This window comes from Mytilus galloprovincialis, chromosome 11 (genome assembly GCF_965363235.1).
Source record: "Mytilus galloprovincialis chromosome 11, xbMytGall1.hap1.1, whole genome shotgun sequence".
Classification (NCBI taxonomy): Eukaryota; Metazoa; Mollusca; class Bivalvia; order Mytilida; family Mytilidae; genus Mytilus; species Mytilus galloprovincialis.
Window position 1 is genome coordinate 39,862,263 of NC_134848.1, and position 24,279 is coordinate 39,886,541.

Consider the following 24,279-nt stretch of genomic DNA (forward strand, 5'->3'; position numbering starts at 1 on the left):
TCCCTACACACTCATTGAAATCGGCTGTAAAAACGAATGTACAATAGGTTTTCGTTTACAAAAGAATCACAATTGACGCTAGAATAATAAAAAAAAGAATTAATAAGGCCCAATAAAGAACGAATTTGGAGAGCATTGAGGACCAACAATTCATAAAAGTTCTGCCAAATAGCTAAGAAAATCTATTCCTGAGGTAGAAAATATTCAAACCTCGTATTAAAATGCAATATGGTTATGTGTGCAAAAATACAAGATCATTTACAACCTTCAAGTACAAAATATACTTTTTAAACTCAGTTAGTAGGAATTGCAAAGACTCTTTGAAAATGCCTTTTCTATATAAAACCAATTTAGTCAAAATTAACCTTCAAAACTGATTTATACAAAGATATCTTTTCTATGTCTTACTGTACTTAAAAACTGGTTATAGTAAGATAACAATCATAATAAAATGTAAGTTCGGAAACAAATATATTTTATGAATAGAGGAATTAATTTGGAATATGAATGTTGCACTTGTAACAAGAATATTTAAAAGAAAACGTTAGTTTTGGTTTCGATAACTTTAAAGTAAATAAAATTGAGAATGGAAATGGGGAATATGCCAAAGAGACAACAACCCGACCATAGAAAAAGAAACAACAGCAGAAGGTCACCAACAGGTCTTCAATGTAGCGAGAAATTCCCGCACCCGGAGGCGTCCTTCAGCTGGCCCCTAAACAAATATATGCTAGTTCAGTGATAATGAACGCCATACTTATTTCCAAATTGTACACAAGAAACTAAAATTAAAAATAATACAAGACTAACAAAGGCCAGAGGCTCCTGACTTGGGACAGGCGCAAAAATGCGGCGGGGTTAAACATGTTTGTGAGATCTCAACCCTCCCCCTATACCTCTAGCCAATGTAGAAAAATACATGTCTCATGAATAATTGTGATTCAGTGTAAAATTTGTAAATTTAAAATATTCATCAATTCGTTATGATAACTAATTATGCATACATATATTCAAAGTTTTGTATGTTGTATTGATAGTTATAATCAACGAAGAAAAAATATTTAAACGCAGTAGTCAGAGGTCCGCATAAATTGTACTAAGCACTTGAAATCTTTCAATAGTATGTAAAAGGTAAGTACATGCAGAGGTATATTGAATATTGTACAAGTCTTTACAGCATATAGTTCATTCGAGGCGTATTCAGCAGAGTTTATACCAGGCATAGATTACCTTAGCCGTATTAGGCACAACTTTTTGGAATTAAAGGTCACCAATGCTCTTCAACTTTGAGCTTGTTTGGCTTTCTAACTATTTCGAACTGAGCGTTATTGATGAGTCGTCTGTAGACAAAACGCGTGTCTGGCGTATTAAATGATAAGCCTGGTACCTTTGATAATTTCAAAAATATGGTTTATATCCCAACAAAATATTATAGATCCACACTCTCAACTATTTAACATATACTGGTATATGCATATCATTTATATGTTAATGGTAATAATTAAAAGAGGGACGAAAGATACCAAAGGGGGAGTCAAACTCATAAATCTAAAACAAACTGACAACGCCATGGCTAAAAATAAAAATTACAAACAAACAACAGCACACATGACACAACATAGAAAACTAAAGAATAAACAACACGAACCCCAACAAAAAACTAGGAGTGATCTCAGGCGCTCCGGAAGGGTAAGCAGATCCTGCTCCACATTTGGCACCCGTCGTGTTGCTTATGTGATTACAAATCCGGTAAAAAGTCTAATTCGGTAGGTCACATTAAATTCTTAGCAACAATAACCAGGAAATCTAGACAGTAAGCCAGGCATTATTCATAAAGCCAACGTTTCAAGATTAAATCCTGAAAAATGTGCCCATGCATTAATCTTAATGCCTAGAATACAAATGCAAGTAAATATAAAGACATTTGTTCAAAGTTGAAATTAAACTTATCATAGACACCAGGATTAAAATTTTATATTTACGCCAGACGCGCGTTTCGTCTACTAAAGACTCATCAGTGACGCTCGAATCAAAACATGTTTAAAAGACCAAATAGAGTATGAAGTTAAAGAGCATTGAGGACCACAAATTCCTAAAAGTTTAGCCAAATACAGCTAAGGTAATCTATTCCTGAGGTAGAAAAGTCTTAGTATTAAAAAAATTCAAAGTTTTGTTAACAGTTAATTTATATTTTTAAATGATCATGATATCGTGCTGACTACTAGACTTGTGATACCCTCGGGGAAATAAATCGCCACCAGCAGTGGCATCGACCCAGTGGTTGTAAATAAACTCATCATAAATACCAGGTTTAAATTGTTATATTTACCCCAGACGCGGGTTTTGAAATACTGTTGGTATATAATAACGCAACTGGAACTGAAGTTTAAACAAATGAAGTCACTAGTGTTGGCAAACTAAGTTTTTACTCCGATAAAAACAAAGCCGCCAATTCACAGCCATCGTCACTTTGGAGTATATTGGGCCCTCCAAACATCAATTAAATCGAAAGTCACCCCCGAAGAACATTTTGACGGTGGAGCTCTACTTTTACAAACTTTTTCAAAGTGAATGTATAGCAAATTATAGATTCAATTAGAGTTTGATTGAATATACATTACATCGACTTTTCCTCTAGTGTTGAACTCTTAAAATGAAATGAGTCTAACTATTAATGCTGTCCCTAAATACTTTTTTCATGTTACAATTTGCATAAAGTAAAAGAAATAGGTTCGATGGAATCACGAGAAATATTTGCATAGACATGGATAGATGGGATCCCGATATATGGAAAACACATTAGCATGATCTGCTTACCCTTCCGGAGCACATGAGATCACCCCTAACTTTTGGTAGGGTTCGTGTTGCTTATCCTTTAGTTTTCTATGTTGTGTCATGTGTACTATTGTTTGTCTGTTTGTCTTTTTCATTTTTAGTCATGGCGTTGTCAGTTTATTTTCGATTTATGAGTTTGACTGTCACTCTGGTATCTTTCGTCCCTCCTTTATGAAGTTGGTCAAATCATACGGTCTCTGTCGCCATGACCTGTTTATGTGAATCAATGTTGATCTAGCCACTTGGTCCCAGTACGTAAAGAATTTTAATCGTTTATAGGTGAATTTGGCATACATAGATAAAATTCAAAAATTAGAAAGCGATGGGTGAGGCTGTTTGGTTTGATATATGCCTTTTTTTTGCCTGAGTTAAATATTTGTTTGATTTTGTTGTGAATAAGATGCTTATGGTACGTACTGTCATTCCAGTTTGTGATATTCACGTATGCATGTGAAGTGACTCTGTGTTTATACATCTAGTTATTGTGCTATTTTAAAACGTATTTGTTGCTCGTCTTTCATTTTTTGCTTTAAGCTTTGTCTCTATGCCTTTTATGTTTCTACATTACATATATGACGTGGCTCTGAACTTATACATATCGCCATTGTGTTATTGTACTATGGCAAATTTATGCCATATGTGCTTCTTTGTTGCATATTTGTTTGTGTTTTAGTGATTAAGATTATAAGACAATCTTGACTGTTGTATATTTGTCATTTTTACCTGTTATGTCTGTTTGTTTTGTTCACGCATCGTTGTCAATATAACGGAATTTGATGCAACAGTCATACACGTGAGAGGTTAAGCTAGCTATAAAACCAGGTTCAATCCATCATTATCTACATAGAATATGCTTGTACCAAGTCAGGAATATGACCGTTGTGATCCATTCGTTTCGATGTGTATGAGCTTTTGATTTTGCCATTTGATTAGGGACTTTCCGTTTTGAATTTTCCTCGGATTTTTTTTTTATTTTAATTTTTCCAAAGTTCTATATAATTCCTGTAGAGAAACATTTTCTTTCAATTTTCCTCGTCAGGTTTCCTTCCGTTATGTTTTCTTTTTAAAGCTGTCAATGCTAAAAATGCCATACATCTTTTAATTTCAGTAGTATATATACGACGTCTTTTCTAGGGCTTTAATATGTCAAAAGTTCAATCGTTGCCAAAAAATCATTGCACTATCTTGGGTATATGCTACGATTGAAAGATTAAAGAATATTTTCCTCAAAATACAAATCACTTAAATGCCTATCACACTAAAAACATTGAGTATACGTATACGATACATATCTATGGAAGACTACCCTCCTTGTTAGATGAACCGCATTACACTTAAAATGTTATTTATATTTTTACACATGCAAGACACAAAATACAGTACGTATGACCTGTTATTTTCTTTATAGCTATTACCTACCTTTATGAGAAAAACATCATTTATGCATTGCATATACAATACAATCAATAGAAAGAATATGTGAGTAAAATATTTAATCTACACTTGTCTACTTTTGACAAGACCAAGTCAAGTTCGACCTGAGCATATCCAATATAAATAAAGATCCAGATAAATAAGGCATCCTTGTAAAAAAAAACTCAAATCATAAAGTTAGATAAATAAGGCCGTTAGTTTTCTCGTTTGAATTGTTTTGAATTAAGTTAAAAGACTCTTTGAAATGCCTTGATATATTTCCATTAAGTAAAAAAATCACCTTGAAAACTGATTTATACCAAGATATCTTGGCTTTGTCATACAGTTCTAAATTAATAATAAATAGAAAGATAACAGTTATAATAAAATGTAAGTCAGAGGACAGATAAACTATGTCACTTTCGATTACTTAGTTACTTTTACCAACGGTAAATCAAGGACTAAACTTAACTTTTGTTCTCCAGGGGCCAGCTGGGCCCCTTATTTGTTTTTAAATAATAATCAGTTTAATTAAAGATCTAGATAAATAAGACGTCCTCGTAACTTTCCAAAACAAATCTCAAATCATAACGTTAACATCATTATATTTACGTCGCGTTATTTTGTATTGAAACACCAGATTTAAAAAAAATTCAGTGGCCACGTGGTCTAAGTAGAACTACTACTGTAATCTTTATCCAGTCAACACTGAGCTAGGTTGTGAGTGAGAACCCCGCCAAAAGCGGGTGGACTCGACTCAATTTTTAATGAACAAGAATTGTCAGTTTTCCTATCGATGGTCAGTGATTTATCCAGGCACTCCGGCTTCCTTTGTCAATAAAAAAAAACTGGCCGCCATGAGGTCAAAGGTATCAGGATGAAAATTTAATACACCAGACGTGCGTTTCGTCTACATAAGACTCATCAGTGACGCTCAGATCAAAATAGTTATAAAATAAAGCCAAACAAGTACAAAGTTGAAGATCATTGAGGACCAAAAATTCCAAAAAAGTTGTGCCAAATACGGCTAAGGTAATCTATTCCTGGGATAAGAAAATTCAATGTTTAGTAACAGGAAATTTATCAAAATGACATATAATTGATATTCATGTCAACACCGAAGTGCTGACTACTGGGCTGGTGATAAAACACCAGCAATAAAATAATCAATCAAATCTTTTCCACAGAGTTTACATGCATCTAAACTTTGTGTCATTGTTTGAAGGCTTTTTGGAGATCCTTCATCACATGTTCATATTTTTTCTTTACTTTTCAATATTATTTTTATTTATATTCGTTCTTTATAATACTACTCATTTCTATTCTTTATAATATAGCATTTCACTGTTCGTTTATTTTACTTATATCTCTGTTATTTGTTTTCTCTTTTTATTCTGCATTTTATGTCATTTTTCTTTTTCTTGTTAACCCAATGCAGACCCTTATGTATCAGTACACGTAGTTTAACAAAAAAACAATATGAATATACCCCAATTTGTATGCCGTGCCCACCTATATATAGACATCATATTTCTGAAGTCATGTAACAGGTTTAGTTTTACATTATAATTTCAAGTTCATATGCATGTCAAATTGTACCCTCTTTAATATGTTCGTTTGAAAAAAAAAAACATTTATTTATTTACAACCTGTGTTCTGCATTTTAGTCAACATTTAGACTGCTCGTTATCCAGGTGTGACCTATGTTCTTTATTCAGCATTGCGTCACAAACTTTTTCCCAATCTCCTCTGTTAGTTATTTAATTTTACGAAATACTGTAAACAAACTTATTTTCGCGGATACTTTATTTCGCGTTTTACCCTTTCTAGACCACTTCGCGGGTATTTAATTTCGCGATTTTCTGATTTACTTGATGAGGTTTAATAAGTAATAATGGAAGTTTTACATATTCGCGACGATTTAAATTCGCGTTTTTTTTCTACTCGCGAAAGTCGCGAAAATAAATCGCTCGCGAAAATAAGTTGGTTTACAGTATGCTACAAAGCCATAGGTTCACAAACTCTGCTTATTCAGAGTAAGAGAAACCAATTACGGCAAGGTCCAGAAGTATCCGGGTTTATTCAGTTTTAGAACACTGTATCTATTGTGTCATATTTTTCTCATTACCATTGAATGTTACATAGTTTGCACACCATTTGTTTTATTTATAAAAAATTACAAATGTTTTTGATCTGCATTTCAGTTTGATATCCCTGTATTGTATTCAGTCCGCTCGTGATCCCGGTGAGACCTCTTGTATGTTTATTTATGAAGCATTGCTTCATTCACTTTTTCCAACCTTTTCTGTTTTTTATTTAATAAACTAAAATCTGGTACATTTTTGTACAGCATTGGTTGACACACTATATTGCATTCGCCATAACCCGGCCGATTCCGTACCTCATCTAACGGAGTCACCCTAGTACTGCCGATTGACTTTGTTTTTTTTTCAGAACAGGAGAGACCAATTACAGAGAAAGACCGGACTATCCGGGTTAAGTCCTTTAATAGAAAACAATATATCAATTGTGTCATAATTTTCTCATTGTCATTATATGTTATTTTAGTTTGTACAACTTTTATCGATTCATCACTTGAAATAAAAACTTTTTATCGCACCTTATTACATGTATGTAACAACATTATTTATTAAAAGTCAAACAGAAAGTCATTTTTAAAAACATGTTCAAAAAAGAATATCTATTTCGCAAATACCTGTAAGTCACGCAACACACACTGTACAGTGTTTATTTATTGTATTATTTGCTATTCCTTAATTTATTTCCTTATGCAAATCATTGTTATACATTTATTATTAATCCAGTACACCTGTTTTCGTCATATTATTCCCATGTTCATACAGTTTAAGAACGTGGGTCTCTTATTTATTTCAACCTTTATTTTCGTATTGTGGAAAGACTTTCACATTCTTTTTTCCCAAAGTTCAACATAATTTTTTACCCAGAAGTTTCTTTCTATTGTTTAAGTCTGTGTTGATATATCCTATTTAGATTTTTTTGTTGACATATTTCAATATCATAATATCATTAATCTCTTCCCATACGTTTCATAAAACATGTTTTGTCCTAGTATGTTTCGATGTCTTGTACATGAGTAAGAGATACACATATTGATTCATACACAACTGCTGTGTAAAGATACTTGCCATTTAGAGAACGAGAAAAAACACGAATATCAGAAAAAAATATATTTTCCTTGGAAAAAGATAATTATATACTTTTATTTTGTATTGATGAGAAAAATGATTTGATAAGTCCCAACATTCGGGGCCTTCTATCGACTTAGTGCACTTTCACACTTCCTATTCTAATCCAAATTATATATAATAAAATCGGTTTGCAGTTGGGGACACCCCTCTTTTTAGGGGAAAAAAATGTTGGTTGTATAAGAAAAAATCACGACAAGAGGGGACTCCTCTTATTCAGTCAATCAAACCCCACCCCACCCCTTATGAAAATTTCTGGATTCGTCACTGCTTGTGTATTATACCGTTTAATTTCAAGCATTGGCATTTTCAATCTGACTGGTTTTACTTATGAATGATGATGATAAGCGATGGCTGCTTAGCGTCCAGTGGTAAATTATTATGCAAATTTAGGACGAAAACATGTTAATGTAGTATGACTAACTATCCTGTTTTGTTCTAGAACAACACACTAAGCCTGAATTTCGACGTTCTAGTTCTCAAAGTAACATTCCGCATAAAGACAAGTTACCCCGGACTCGTGATTTTGACTCCGACCCGACCAGTCTTTGTTTTTACTCCTAAATGCCGCGTGCTAAGCGGAAAAGCAGCAAATTATAATTTAAAAGCCTTTGGGTTGAGTGGGGTTCGAACCTACGACGCCCGAACACAATACCACGAGATCAACGATTGATTTAGTGATTGGTATTTAACGCCACTTTCAACACATGTTTTATTTCTGGGCGGCGTTTTTATTGGTAGAGGAATCCTGAATCCCCGAAAAAAAACCCAACAAACACCGACCTTCTGTAGGAAAACGAAACCACCAAGGCACTACACTACCGAATGGAGATGGTGATATACAATGTTGAAATTAAATTAAACCAAATTAAAAAATTAAATTAAGCACCACTGTTGTTTTTTTTTCTTTTAGATATCAGTCATAATAACTGAAAATAATTTTATGGAACTTACCAAGATATTATTTTCTCATTTCCAAAAATATTCAATATTGTCCTCAAATAATATATTGTGGTACCGAATTGGCCACAAGAATTACTAAAATCCAAGTAGAAAGTACAAAAATGTGTGTCAGAATATTCATTTTAGTATAGTAAAAGATAAGAGGTAGATCACTACTAAATTATTTTTTTAAAAGATTAGAATAAGTGTCGATTTTGTGTCTAGTGACTCGTGCACATTTAAAAATCATATTTTGATTTAAATTTAAATTATTATGTATCTTCAATTTTCCATTTAATCATGTGTTAATAATTCTGTGTAAGGATTTAAATTTTTAGTTTTAGTCTCTCGTATTTTTCTACCAAATTGAAATCAAACAAGAAATCAGTGTTTGACATATTATATCAAATATCTATCAACACCCCACGTGTTTTTGAATAAACCTTCAACGTTTATTCTAAAGAACAAACATGTTTGACAGAATAAAAACAATAAGTCTTGAAGGAAAAGAAGAACAGACTCAATTGTCACTGATCGATATTCACATGCCAAAAGCACTTCAGAGTTGTTGTTTTTTTAACTACACAGTCAGTAGCAACTGCTGATCATGCTAATTGGTTCATTTTACTGTTTATTGATTAATGCCATTTTAAACACTACTGTCTCTTTCAAACATTCCCTGTTTCCATTCTCAATTTTATTTTGCTTTTTTTTGTTTAAACATCGTCTGGTCTGCATTTACCTCGTATGTATAAGCTATCAATTTTATTCATTGTTAGGGTCTGTTATATATGTAGAAGAAAATTATATTCGGAACAGATTTTAACATGAGCGAGTTAAAAACAATCAGAATGTGAAGATTACACGTATGATTGTTAACCTGATTTGGTCCGTCCGATTTGATAACTAATATTTTACAAGACATTAAGGGTCGAGAGATAATACACATGTGTATGTATGTGTGTGTGTCTATTCTTATTTGGATCATTCTTTAGTGATGTCCGTTGTTTTAGAGTGTTTTATTTGTCATTTCGGACCTGTTGTGGAATCCAGAGTTTTTTTTTATATATTTTGATGATCTCGGCTTTACCAGCAGATCCATGAGTATTTCTGCTAAACTTAACTATTTGAGACAGTTGGGTATTACCAGGTAAACGTTTTGCATGGTGTCGTGTACTTGACGTAGAGCCGTGGGCTTCAATTCTTTTGTTGTATGGGGTACCATAAGATTGAAAGCACGCTTTGTCAAAATTCTACTGCCATCAAACAACCACATGTATAGCAGACGACACTAACTGTTCGCCACCGAAAAGCATATTTAAAGCATACAGTCCCGAATATTAGCACTTAACAGGATACATTATATCCCACATTTCTGGTAACTAGAATACCAGATAGGGGTATATAACACTATGCTGGGGGTTACTGTGAGAACCAAGAAACGACGAATTAACTGCACTACATTCTTTACTTCATTCAATTTTAATAAAAGCCACGGTCGAGACGACAACTAACTCAATATATAATTGCTAAATAAAGGCAACAGTAGTATAACGTTGTTCGAAATTCATAAATCGATTGAGAAAAAAAAAACGATCAGGGTTACAAACTTAAACTGTGGGGAACACATCATATACAAGAAGAGAACCACGACACAACAAAAACACAACAGTAAAATGCAACACACACAGAACGAACTGTAATATAACAATGGCCATTTTTCTGACTTGGTACAGGACATTTTATGAAAACAATGGTGGATTGAAACTGGTTTTGTGGCTAGTCAATATGTCGTCCTTTTCCGGACTAAAGAGCTAACTTGTGCGAGGCAGTCCCGATAAACAGAAGACACAAAATAGTAATATCACAATAGACACCTGTAGTGGTGATAACCAGACGTCATTTGTTTTTTTTTTTTTGTTTTTTTTTTATATTTATATTGGGTCTCTTTCGAAAAAAAAGACAGACAGACGAACAAAAGTACACAAGACACAACATGGAAAACAAAAGACTAACCAACACGAACCCCACCTGGATAAACTGATATGACAGTTTTTCGACTATTTCACACGGAAATTTGATTCGTTGAATAAACAGATACCAATTAAAAGATGAGTTCATTACAGATCATCTACTGTATGTATTGTGAAAACTAATGGACCGTTGACGATTCGTGATTTTGCGTGAAATTATCGAGTTGCATTTCTTTTCAATTCAGTTTAATTTAAATATCATGTATGAAATTTATAATATGTTGACAAATTATTAATATTTATATGTTAACTTTAATCAATTCATACGTCAATTAGAATTAGTGAAACGTACCTTTAAAATATTAAATACATAATTTATTCTTTAGTTCCAAGGATGATAGAAAACCGAAACCGAAAAGATATGCAGGGGAATAAGTACATTTAAATATGCGGTGTTTTTATTAAATGTGCCTCATACATGATAATATACGAACTCATAAAATATACTAATGCATCAAATCTTATATTAATCGAATATGATGATAAAGAGTTAAGATTTAAATTAGTGGAATCCGCATTTTACTTCCTTTAGTGTAAGACAATTGAGTGTCTGGTGTGCAGATACTTCATTTGATTAGGGACTTTCCGTTTTTGAATTTTCCTTGGAGTTCAGTATTTTTGTGATTTAACTTTTTTCCTTACTTTATTCTTTTTCTATATAATTATCTTAGTGACCCATTATTCTCTATGCTTTATATTTTTGTACCCTTTTATACACAATTCTTTATGTTTTAGCACCAAATATAAAACTCCATTTCTTTTTATTTTAGCACCTAATATTAAAGTCGATTTTAGCTCCCTACTGTGATCCATTCTCTATATTTTAGCACCCTATTACATTTATTCTTTATATTTTAGCACAGCATTATTCTCGTATCTTATTATTTTTATTGAACTTTTATTTTAATTATTTTTTCTAAATTGACCCCCACCCCCACACACACACCCCATTCTCATTATTCCGTTTTCTGTAGGCCACATCCAGAGCTGGATAATAAAACAGTCTATTTTCCCAGTTTTTAAAAAGGTAGTTTTGCACGAAGACATGTACATGTAGTATTGAAGCTATCAGTTTTTTTTTGTCTAGCCAATTTTAAAAAGTATGATAAAAATAGAAATCCTACCTTCATCTTCAGATGACATATTCATGCTTGAAACGAAAATTAATCTAAGAGAACGCGTTTTTCATTTTACCAAACATATACTTCCTCTGCAGTATATAACTAAAGTTTATGTAGTAACTTAAGACTTTTTCTAATTTAAAATATTATGTTAATTAAGTATTAGCTTAAGACAAACATGAAAAACCTAAAAGACTATGATCAATAGATATTATTGACTAAAAAGTCAGTTTCTAGTGGTCAAACAAGGACTATTCTTAATCGATTACCACACTTAAAATGACTTATATATTAACAGTACACAAATGACCGTGAAACATAAAAAAAAAAAAAAAAAACAGAAGATAACTTTTACATTCCAGGGTTGGTTTGTTAGTTTTTGTTTTATATTATTTTTTAATTTTTTTTGGAAAAGGGGGGATAAATTCAGTGTGTGATTCTAGTAAATTTCTTCGGTGGAAAATAACAAATTGTTTCAAAGGGAAGTGAATTTATTCTATTGTTGAAGGCCATACGGTGGCATATGCTTGTTAATTTTTTGTCATTTTGGTCTCTTGTGCAGAGTAATTTCATTGGCAATCTTACCACATCTTCTTATTTTAATATCAACTGGTTAAACATAGCATATGTTTCCTACAACATATAACTTAACCTCTCGCAGAACACATACCATTGATTGATATTCTTAAAATTACGATTGTTTTTAAAATTTTGATAATAAATGTAATTAGCTTAAGCCAAACATTGAAAACCAAACAGTTTATTATCAATAACTCATTAAGAATAATGTTCAACTAACATTAAAATAAAAGAAGTGGTATGCTAGCCAAATGACGTAGAAGTTAGCAAGTATAGATCACCATATGGTCTTTAATAATGTGCAAAAGCCATACAGCAGTATTGGAGTCGTTTTCACGAAGACGGAAAAAAATGAGTTTTATACGTTAAATATCATTACTGCTACATATCTATTTTAAATGATTGCCTTTCAATGGTATTTTTATGCAATGTACAGCAGCACCAATATAGTAAGAGACTAAAATGTTAAAGACATTAAGATAATTTATTGTCTGCTGCCCTGGTATTAGAAAAGAAAACAGAATGTCGGCTAGAAGTTTAGTAATATCGAAAAATTTGAAAAATTCGAAAAAAAAAAAAGTAAAGGGTGATTTTCATTAATACGTCTTCAAAAATTTCGGAATCAGAAAGTATCCTTAAAAACGCAATTTTTAAAAATAAAGAAAAGAACTACAGCACTGTATGTGTTTTGTAGTTTTATCACACAAAGACATTTTTTTCAATGGATTTCTTGTTGTTGTACAAGTGAAAACGCAGAACCCAAAATAGCTTTCATTCTGGCCTATGTAAATAATTACTTCTTTATAATCTGAAGTTTCATTCCTAATTGAAAAGGTATGAACATGTTTCTTTTAAAAAAAAAGGTAGATAAAGTATGATAAGTTTTTAAAGTATTAATAAGTTTCATTCATGACTAAACATGCAATATCTACATCACATATACAATCATGCAATTGTTAATTTTTCATACGTACGCTATTTAATTTCATATTGAAAGTTCAGAGGTGATGGAAACACTATTGTGCAGAATATTAAATTTCATAGCTTTGGAAACTTTCATTCGTGTGACCAACTTCAATATCTTGACATTCTAATGCAACAACGTTTGTAACGTTCATTTTGATTGGATTACGTCACTTTTGTACATGGCATCAATTGACAATTGATGCTATGGGACGTACACGCAAGCGCAGAAGGCATATGCCAGATTTTAATTACATGTTTTAACGTTGTTTTCTGTCAGTTTCATTAGAATGGAGATAACAATATTGTATTTTAAGCTCCGACGGCATAAATTGGGGATTTGATGGTCGCAAATACCCGTTTACTGTCTCCGCTAACGCGTCGCCAGTAAACTTAATTTGCGACCATCAAACCCCCAATTGATGCCGTCGGAGCTTAACATACAATACAGTTATATCCTAAATAACGTATGAGGGTCTGGATGGGAGTAGAGAATAATGAGCAAAAAATTGCAGAATAAAGGGGGGAGCTATAAAGAAAAGTGAAAAGTAGGCACACAATTCAAGAATAGAGAATAATTGGGTGTTTAAATTTAAAGAATAGAAAATAACGTGGTACTTGAGGTGGTATGCGCAAACAAATGGAAGTTTTTAACGACCTTGACTGCCTATACAGCCCTTGCACGGTCGGTGCTATGGGTGTCTTTTGCCACCTTGGATTGTGAAAAACAGAGAATCTAACTTAATGTCACATGAAACCGCAAATTGAAAACAAACTATGCATATGTTTTTTATAACTAAATGGATATCGAAAATTCCGGCTTCAGCTGGTGGAGGCAGCCGGAGTCCCTAGAGAGATCCACCCTGATGGAGGGCCCGGATAAAAGCATCCAATTTGGGCAAGTAAATGGCAATCCTAGTGAATTTAGATTGGAGTCAAACACATCTGTCATGTGCGGGGTTTGAACCCTTTTACTAATCTGTTAAAGTATTTTATTTTAAATATTTACTTTTAAGTTTATCCGTATTTTGATATTTTAATTCTTTTGACATTACTATTATAATTGATAAAGTTTTGTTTCCTGTTTATTTTGGTCAGTTTGTCGTTAAACTATACAGTTAAACCGTTAAAATCCATAATTGTTTAAAATAACACATATATTTAAAGGGCTGACCACTGAAAGAAAATATACAGTTATAAAACACCTTGGGAATTTATAATCGGATGTCATCTGCACGATTTACTTGTATTATTTTTGAAATATTTAAGTACATAATATGTTGATCAAATACAAACATTCTTTCTTTAGTGAAAGTGACCAGTTATGCGATATTTGAAGAACTGGCTTGGGTTTATAGAATAGAGAATAATTGGCAGAGAAAATAATGAAAAGAAAATAATTAGCAATACATGTAAAGTAAAGGCAACAGTAGTATACCGCTGTTCGACATTCATAAATCGATTGAGAAAAAAACAAATCCGGGTTTCAAACTAAAACTGAGGGAAACATATCAAATATAAGAGGAGAACTAAGAAAAAAAAAAAAACCAGAAACACAACACTAAAATGTAACATACAGAGAAACGAACTATAATATAACAATTGCCATTTAAGACTAGAGAATAATGGGTGCCAATGTATAAAGAATAACTGTTAGTAGTAAATACAAGAATAAGTTAGCTTCTTTGTTACATATTTGTTTGTTTTTATAGTGATTAAGGTTATACCACAATGTTGACTGTTGTATCCCAGTTTTTGACATTTTCACCTATTTCGTCTGTTTTGTTCACTCATCGTTGTCAATATAATGGTATTCTATGCGACTGCCATTAAAAGTGAGAGGTTTAGATAGCTATAAAACCTTATTGAATCCAACATTTTCAACATAAGAAAATGCCTGTACTAGTCAGGAGTTTGACAGTTGTTATCCAATCTTTTGATGTGATTGAGCTTCTGCTTGTGTCATTTGATTGGGGAGTTTATTGAATTTTCCTCGGAGTTCAATTTTTTGGCAGCAATCAATTAAGACAACTATTAAAAATTCGGTTATACAACTATGCGTTTGCAATACAAAATATATATGTTGGGTGAAAGGTGATGTAATTGTTTTTGTCTCATTTCATTCGGATTTCTCTTCGCGGTCCCTCTTGACACCTATTTATTTATTTAAGAAATGACCAGTATCAAACATTTCATTATTAATTTTTATTTGAATTTAAATACTTTTTTATACGTTAAACATACTGCTATTAGTAACTTTTACTATAATGAATTAAATTCTGTTTGACATCTGTCTATTTATTTTAAAAAAATTACCAATTTCAAGCATTTCAATATCTATTTTGATTTGAATTTAAATACTTTTTATATGTTTGAAATACATTTAATTAGTAAAATCACATGTATTAATTTTCATTATTAATTTTTATCAAAACATTGATCAAATACAGTTACATCGGATATCCTTGAGACGAATGTGACACCTGGTATTACTCGATTTATTTCACTTGACTGGGCGGAGTTTAACCGGTTCGCTCATAATAAACCAGTCCATCTATAGATAGGTGTTTTAGGATAAACTCATCAATGAAGTGTCGACTCATTGTTTTGTAAATTCCCTAGGTGACACTGATAGGTGATTAGAAATCAGTAATAATTATAACGGCAATCATCCTTATCACACACATCTTCAAATAGACTGTCCCTATACAAATTAAAACGTAAGCTCCGCCCGATCAGTTGACATGACAGCGGTTATAGACATGAAAATATCATTTGCAAAGGTATACCTAGCTAATCCTTAATCCCTCTAAGACATAAAGCAAATAACATTTATTTTATAAAATGTCGAATTTAAAAGTGCATTAATAAAGTGAGTACCGGGGTTGTATGTGAAATACGATACATGATATAGAAATCGCTTAAAAGCATTTGGTAGTATTTTGGTGTATCAAAATCTTGACTTTAATCTCATACCTTGACTTCTTAAATATTTAAATCTTAATCTTAAAAATAGAAGAACAATTTTTAAAGTTATTTCCATACTTTGATAAAAGGGATTTTTTTCTAATTTTCAGAAATTTCGATAGCCGATTTTGGCCATAAACAAGTGTTTTTTCTCACTGCGTCCCCAATTGGATTTCGTATGAAATCGTAGTTTCTTATCGTTTACATTTCTCTAAGAGGAATGTATATTTGATAAATTGTATAATTTCTTGTCCAGGTAATGATTTATACGTGAATGACATATTTGGTGTCATTACTATAGCGTATTTCCAAGATATATGTTGTTTCAATTTGGAGTCTGAAAAAGCCGTATTATGATACATGTTATTATGAAACTCAATAAATAGATTTTAAAATATCAGTGCCCACATTTTTTTTTCATTTGGCCATCCACACTCTGATGAAAATCTGCCGTAATGTAATATCGTATTTGTCCTTAACCATGCATTTCTTTCTTTAAGTCTACAATGTATAAGAAATGACATAAAAATGTGGTGCACACTGAATAATCCGCGTAACTGGTTATTTAAAAGTGTGCACCCCATTTTTATGTTATTTCGAATAGACAGAAACAATATTACAGTGCTTCATTATAATTTAATTCTAAATTCAATTTTAAACCGGAGTAAATTTGAAAAACGTTGATGGCGTCACGGTCAAATGACAACATTATGTATATTAGATGGTAGACAAAACATCGCCAGGCAATCAGAAGACGCGCTACATCCAAAATTAAATTACTTTACAACTTGGAGGACAGCTCTCTGTCGCCCTCTCTTTGACTAATTAGTTTTGATTCTGCCTTAGGTATAGTATTTTCAAAGATAATAGCGGATATTTGCATTCCCAACACGTCGAACGTCTTTATATGTGCTCATCGTTTTTTGAACGTTTGAGGTCGTCAGGTATATTGCAGCTTAATGTCTGACATTTTATGTGGACGTTCTGTTCTCACAGTAAGAAAGATAACTGAGTGATTTCTTATGATTTTTAATTCAAATTATTTCATGAAGATTTAATTTTATAATCTTTTAACACATATTTTCAAATTCGGTTAACTGTGCTCAGTCAAATTGCTATGCATTGTATCCCGATACGGATGACAGTTGTTTATACTTCTTACAAAATTAAGCAAACAACCCATACATACATAATTGGTTGACGCGATAAATCAGTTACAATACATTGTGTAAACACACATCACAGATATTCTATCTTCCAATGGAGGTTCAAAACTCGATGTTTCTACTTTTAACTTATGAAATTGGCGGAATGTCTACACACTTAATAATACACTGCTGATGCCGTAACCGTATTTCCTGCCTAGTTTTTATAATTTTAAGTTTGATTTATTTATAGTTCAAGATAATTTCTTTTGCCCATTATAACAAAATTAATGTTTACTTCTTTTTTAAAGATTATTTTGAAGTTAATTACAACAAATTTCAATTTACACGTGAGCTCTTCTTTGAAATAGTTATCAAAGGTACCAGGATTATATTTAATACACCAGACGCGCGTTTCGTCTACATAAGATTCACTAGTGACGTTCAGATCAAAATAGTTATAAAGACAAACGAGTACTAAGTTGAAGAGCATTGATGACCTTTAATTCCAAAAAGTTGTGCCAAATACGGCTAAGTTAATCTGTTCTTGGGATATGAAAAACTTCAAAGTTGCTTGTAATAATCTAAATCTGTATATAACTATATTATTGTACTTCAGCGTAAACAATTTAATGCAATTAAAGTGTAAAATCACTTTTGAAATTATTCATCAGTTATGGAAAAAAAATAAATATTGAGTTGGTCGTTTATGAATACTAGTTTAATAACAAACAGATCATTTGTATGAGTTTCTAATTTTCAAATCAAGCATTCAGAAAAATAGTTATCATACAATGTAATTTTTAAATTATTTCATATATGTTTTTCAGTTTAGTGGACACAGAAATATATTCATTAGAAGATATTTACTATTTTGGTAAATGAATGTCATACAATTGAATTTGTGCAGGCTTTCTTTATGATATATTGTGTTGTACTGGTAAAGGTGGTATCAAACACCTAGACTTACATTGTACATTGTTTGACTAGTTACTTTGACAAGATATTTACTTTGACACTTTAAGAACAATATAAAATTCAAAAAACTTGAACCGCACTTTTTTTTTGACAAAAAACATTGGATATATAGGATTTTGACAAAAACCAAATATTTGAGAAGCTTAAAATTTCCTCAACAATAAAATGTGATAAAAACGCCCAGCTGTTTTTTACAGCGTTATCTACCTGTAGTGTTTTGTACCACCTTAAATGATGCCAGAACTATCTAGTTCCAGTCTTGTATGTGTTACGTAGTTCAAGTATTCTTTATTTTGTTTTATCACAACAACAATCATGACAAAATTGTATATTTGATAATAAAAATACGAGTTTTCCGGTTTCATGTCAGTTTTTGAATATGATTTGGACTGGATCACACATATGGATATATGGATCAGCTCCAAAATTTCCGTGGTTAGTATTTGGTTTTCTATGGGTTTTTTGATTCAGTTGTTTTTTGTTTTATTCATGGCGTTGCAGTTTAATTTCGACTTATGATTATGGATGTCCCAGTGTTATTCTTCGCCTCTGTTTGAAAAAACGAGTTTATGAAAACCGGCAAAAAAAGAAATCAGTCCACAAAACAATACATAGTAAACTACAGAATGAGCAATACGAAACCCGTCAAAACAACGAGGTTATATTTTAGGTGCTCCGGAAGAGTAAGAAGATTATAATCCATTAGAGGCATCTGTCACGAACATAAGTATGCTTTTTCAGTTGTCTGTGTTTATTGTTTCCAAACTATAAATACGGATGTGAACTAAGTAAAATAACTTCAAATGTTAGCAATAGATACTACCGTTTTAAGATTTCGTCAGATAGGACATGTAACGTTCTAACACACATTACACTACAGCGCATGATAACAAGAAGCCTGCTTACGTATTGCAAGCCTCTCTAATTTCTTTAACCACTTTTTTCTACATACAAATAATAAATGCCTGCCTGCACCAAGTCAGAAATATGACAGTTGTTTTCCCTTCGTTTGATGTGTTTGGGTTTTTGATTTTGCCTTTTTTAAAAGAGACCTCACCATTTATATTTTCCTTGGATTTCGGTGTTTTTGATATATTTTAGTTTTTGTTATCCACTAGAAAAGTGATACGAGAGTGTCACACTTGGTCTGTACGCGTTTGTAATATATATATAAGTTAAATAGTAATCAAATGTACAAGGATTATAATTTAGTACGCCAGACGCGCGTTTCGTCTACATAAGACTCATCAGTGACGCTCATATCAAAATATTTATAAAGCCAAACAAGTATACAGATGAAGAGCATTGAGGATCCAAAATTCAAAAAAGTTGTGCCAAAAACTGCTAAGGTAATTTATGCCTGGGATAAGAAAATCCTTAGTTTTTCGAAAAAATTCAAAGTTTTGTAAGCAGGAAATTTATAAAAATGACCATTTCATTTTTTGAATATCATAAAGACATTTCATTTTTTTTTTATATCTGTTCGGTATTATGTAAATTATACCATAACTTTAGTTGATACTCCGGGCAGGTGCCAAAGAGAGTGTTCACAAAAATTATATAATTTAGAGTACACCGAAAAAAATCCACAAAATATGGAAAACCTGTTTAACACATCACTGCTTTTCGATGTAAACATTTCAAATTGTTTATTCTTATCATTTCTTAAATAGTTCTGATAACAATAAGCATTGCATACCTTCTACAAAAAGCGGCGGTTATGAAATATCACAAACCTCAACCACGGTGAGTATAACTAGAGGCTCTCAAGAGCCTGTATCGCTCACCTGGCTCTGCTTGGGTTTTTGAAATCATATAAAAACAGATAAAATTTGACTACAAAGTAACAACACTTGGCCAGCACCTCATAAGGAAATAATTATTCGTGCTATGTTTGATTTCATTCAATTCCTTGGTTCTCTAGAAGAAGACTTGTGTATGCATTATCCATAGGGTCCTGTGTTAAACTAAGCCCCCCGCTGGCAGCCATCTTGGATGATGGATCAGGGACAAAGTAACAACACTTGGTCAGCATCTCATTAGGATCATTCATGCTATCTTTGGTTTCATTCCTTTCAATGGTAGTCTAAAAGATGTCATTTGTATGCATTTCCCATAGGGTCCTATGTTAAACTAAGTCCCCCTGCTGGCGGCCATCTTGGATGATGCATCAGCTACAAAGTAACAACACTTGGTCAGCATCTCACAAGGAACATATATGCCATGTTTGGTTTCATTCCTTTCAGTGGTTCTTTAAAAGAAGTCATTTGTATGAATTTCCCATAGGGTCCTATGTTAAACTAAGCCCCCCCACTGGCGGCCATCGTGGATGATGGATCGGCTACAAAGTAACAACACTTGGTCAGCACCACACAAGGAACATTCATGCCATGTTTGGTTTCATTCCATTCAGTAGTTCTCTAGAAGAAGTCATTTGTATGCATTTCCCATAGGGTCCTATGTTAATCTAAGTCCCCCTATGGCGGCCATCTTGGATGATGGATCCGCTACAAAGCAGCAACACTTGGTCAGCACCTGATAAGGAACATTCATGCCATGTTTGGTTTCATTCCATTCAGTGGTTCTCTAGAAGAAGTCATTTGTATGCATTTCCCTTAGGGTCCTATGTTAAACTAAGTCCTCCGCTGGCGGCCATCTTCGATGATGGATCGGCTACAAAGTAACAACACTTGGTCAGCACCTCATAAGGAACATTCGTGCCATGTTTGGTTTGATTCCATTCAGTGGTTCTTTAGAAGAAGTTCAAAATGTAAAAAGTTAACGACGACGACGACGGACGACGACGACGGACGCCAAGTGATGAGAAAAGCTCACCCTTCGGGCCAGGTGAGCTAAAAAGGCACCGACCTCTAGAACGGTTGATAAATCAGTTAAACAAAACTCATTGACAGTGGTGGCTTCATTTATAATGACGTCGGATAACGTTACAGGGGAAAATTCATTAAATAAATATATAAAGTTTTAATACGATAGGCTTATCTACGTTATACGTAGCAAGTTACTTACATAACGAATTTCGTTAAGCTACTCCTCGTGGTAAATTGCAACGCAGATTGCTATTATTTTTAGAGAAAATAAGTTTTCCGTTGATTATCAATGAACCTGAAACCATGTCATACGATAAAGCTTGTAAAATATTTCTAGAACAGAACCTCTGATTTATAGTGTCTGAATAACAAACGCAATGAAACTGTCATGTGACGGACGAACACCGGAGTCAAACTTCGCTCTATCCGTCGATGCGGAGGTGTAATCACTCCTTGCAAACAGGCCTCAAGAAACTCATTGAACATACCAGGTTTATAGTTTGGTACGACAGTCGAACGCAATGGTGTTAAAATCAAAACATTTCGAGGGCGAAATCAAATGCGAAGTTGAATATCATTATAACTTAAAAATGTAAATGTCCGAAAAGTTGTCCTAAATATGGCTTTTTATACCTGGGGTAAAACTGATTTTGTTTTTTCATCAGAAATGCTTTAACCCTACACAAAACATTCGAACATCAGAGTTTTTTTTCTATACAGTCATTTTACAAAAAGAAATAATTTGTCATGTAATAATGATGGCTAGTATTCATGATTTATAATATAGAAAGATAAAGGCGAAAGTTTATGCGCACATTTAACGTGTTTATAAGAATCAAATATTCAGTCTATAATCAAAAAGTCTTGCTGGCTTGGATATCAGAAACATAATGTCCATATTTTATAAATTGCAATTTAGATAAACCCGAACTTTATTATGCTGTTCGTTTGGCAGTATATAAGCATTTGAAATGAAGAATTTATGTATCCAAATGAAAACAAAATATAATCGCTTTCGATATTATTTACCTGCAAAAATGTTCAAATTTTCAAAACGGAGACAATTTGCACCTATATCTATATTCTAATATCTATTTCTCACAGAAAAAAAACTATATAAAATAATAACGCATAATTTTCACTTGGAATTGGATAGTAAGTTTTTATTTCATGTTTTGCATTTTAAATCAAAATAAAAAAAAAATCTACCTACCTTAAATCCGAGAAAGCTGAAGATTATATCTTCGCCTGTGTTGTAGATACCCGCTCTGGTAGGTTATATATACATAATTGTACTCGAAAATAGGCGGGAATACATTTTCAATTTTATTATAAAAAATAACAAGTTAATAACACAAATTAAAAAAGGTTTTCTCTGACTGTTTGCCAATAAATTCAAAATGCACCAAAATATTAATACAAAAGTTATGCTTACAGTTCCTTATACTATCACATGTATCAATAGCTAAAACAAAATTATCATTCAAATAAGAGTATGTTTATAATACACGGATGCCCCATCCGCACTATCATTTTCTATGTTCTGTGGACCGTGAAAATGGGGGTAAAATCTCTAATTTGGCATTCAAATAGGAAAGATCATATCACAGGGAACATGTGTACTAATTTTCAAGTTGATTTGACTTCAACTTCATAAAAAAACGACCTCGACCAGACCTTTTAATAACACGACAACTATAACCTGAAGCGGGACATACAGACTGACGAACGGACGAACAAACGAACGAACGAACGAACGACGGACGGACGCAACGAAAAAAAACATAATACCAATAATTGGGGCATTAAAATAAAGTTAGATATTTGAGATATCTTTCAGGTTGAAAAATCACCTTTAAAAACAAAGACAATTACCTGTGAACTTCAAATATTACCTCCCTTTACAAGATATCTTTTTTCTATTATCTCAATTTTCACATATATCTTTAACATTTTCTCTTAATTATGAATATCAGAGGAAAATTAATAGTATAGTTCTTTTCTCAGATTGTTAATTATATGTTTTAGTCACAGATAGATGTTTAAATTGCAAGTCTATGAGAATCAAATGCAAATATAACGTACCACGTGTATATTACTATTGTGAAATATAGCCTATAAATTCAACTCAATTAATGTACTACATGTACTCGCTTCGGCAGTACATATACTAAAATTGGAACGATACAGAGAAGATTAGCATGGCCCCTGCGCAAGGATGACACGCAAATTCGTGAAGCGTTCCATATTTTTTTATACATTTTTGTTGTTCATATGACTTCCTTGAGTATTAAAACGCAGAAGTGATTGCACCCACTCTCTAACTTTTCAATGGACTGGTTTAGGATAGAAATTGCAAAACAAAAAAAAAAAAAACATGTAAATAATTTGTATGTTCTATTTAAAGAATAATAGACAAGTTCTGTTTTACATGGACTGTGTGGATATACCGTACATTACAAAAAATGCGATGTTTTCTTTTATCATTGATGAGAAAAAGACGACACAGGTTTCCTATTATAAATGAATCAGATTCATCATTTCAGCAGTAATTTTTATTCACCCATGTTTCGCAATCGCATTAATTATTCATTGTATCTTTATCAATAATCTGCTATTTGTAATTAGATATGTATGCATTTATTTGTTAACTTACTAAGATATAGCACAGAGTTTGCTTTGCTGAATATGTAAATGGGAAAGTGGCAGCGGCTGAGCTTAATGTGTAAATAGGAAAATGGCAGTAATATATGGCGTTCTGTGCACTCATTTTCCTGCTTGATAAATTTTTATTTCTTATTTCCATTCTTGCGTCATCGTCTTTGCGCTGTTGATTAACCGAAATGAATTATAAATATTTACTGTGCACGTTGTTGGTTTCAAAATGTACACAATTAAATAAGGTTGTGTCCTTCCTCTTACTATCAAATTTATTATGATATGATTATAATCTTAAAAGATATATGATTACCAATAAGTGTGAGTTAATCGTAATTAAGAAAAACTGACCAAAGACAAGTTTTGTACGCTAGATGCGCGGGTTTCGTCTACAAAAGATTTGTCAATGGCGCTCGAAAAAAAACCAACCCGAAATTTAGTTAGCATTCGGGTCAACAATTTAGGAAGGTTTTACTAAGTGAGTAAGGTGATTTATTCCTACGATACAAACCTCCTCGGTATTTTAAACACATCATAATACAAGACAATAAAAATTATCCGTTCGTTTAGTCTGTTTAAGCTCTTGATTT

At 32.4% G+C, this 24,279-nt stretch overlaps 1 protein-coding gene and 1 non-coding gene across 2 annotated transcripts in view; one reads left to right on the top strand and one right to left on the bottom strand.

The window, feature by feature from the left end:
* Nucleotides 1–11,651, bottom strand: part of LOC143052165 (NADPH oxidase 5-like) — a 59,014-nt gene extending 47,363 nt beyond the window's left edge. Inside the window, exon 1 of the mRNA XM_076225122.1 lies at nucleotides 11,575–11,651. Coding sequence (XP_076081237.1) covers nucleotides 11,575–11,599 — 25 coding nt within the window. The 5' untranslated portion in view covers nucleotides 11,600–11,651. The remainder of the gene's footprint in view (nucleotides 1–11,574) is intronic.
* An 11,526-nt stretch (nucleotides 11,652–23,177) lies between these two features.
* On the top strand, nucleotides 23,178–23,284 carry LOC143052980 (U6 spliceosomal RNA). The gene has a single exon (XR_012971319.1). It is a non-coding gene; the product is annotated as a U6 spliceosomal RNA (small nuclear RNA).
* The last annotated feature ends 995 nt before the right edge of the window (nucleotides 23,285–24,279 follow it).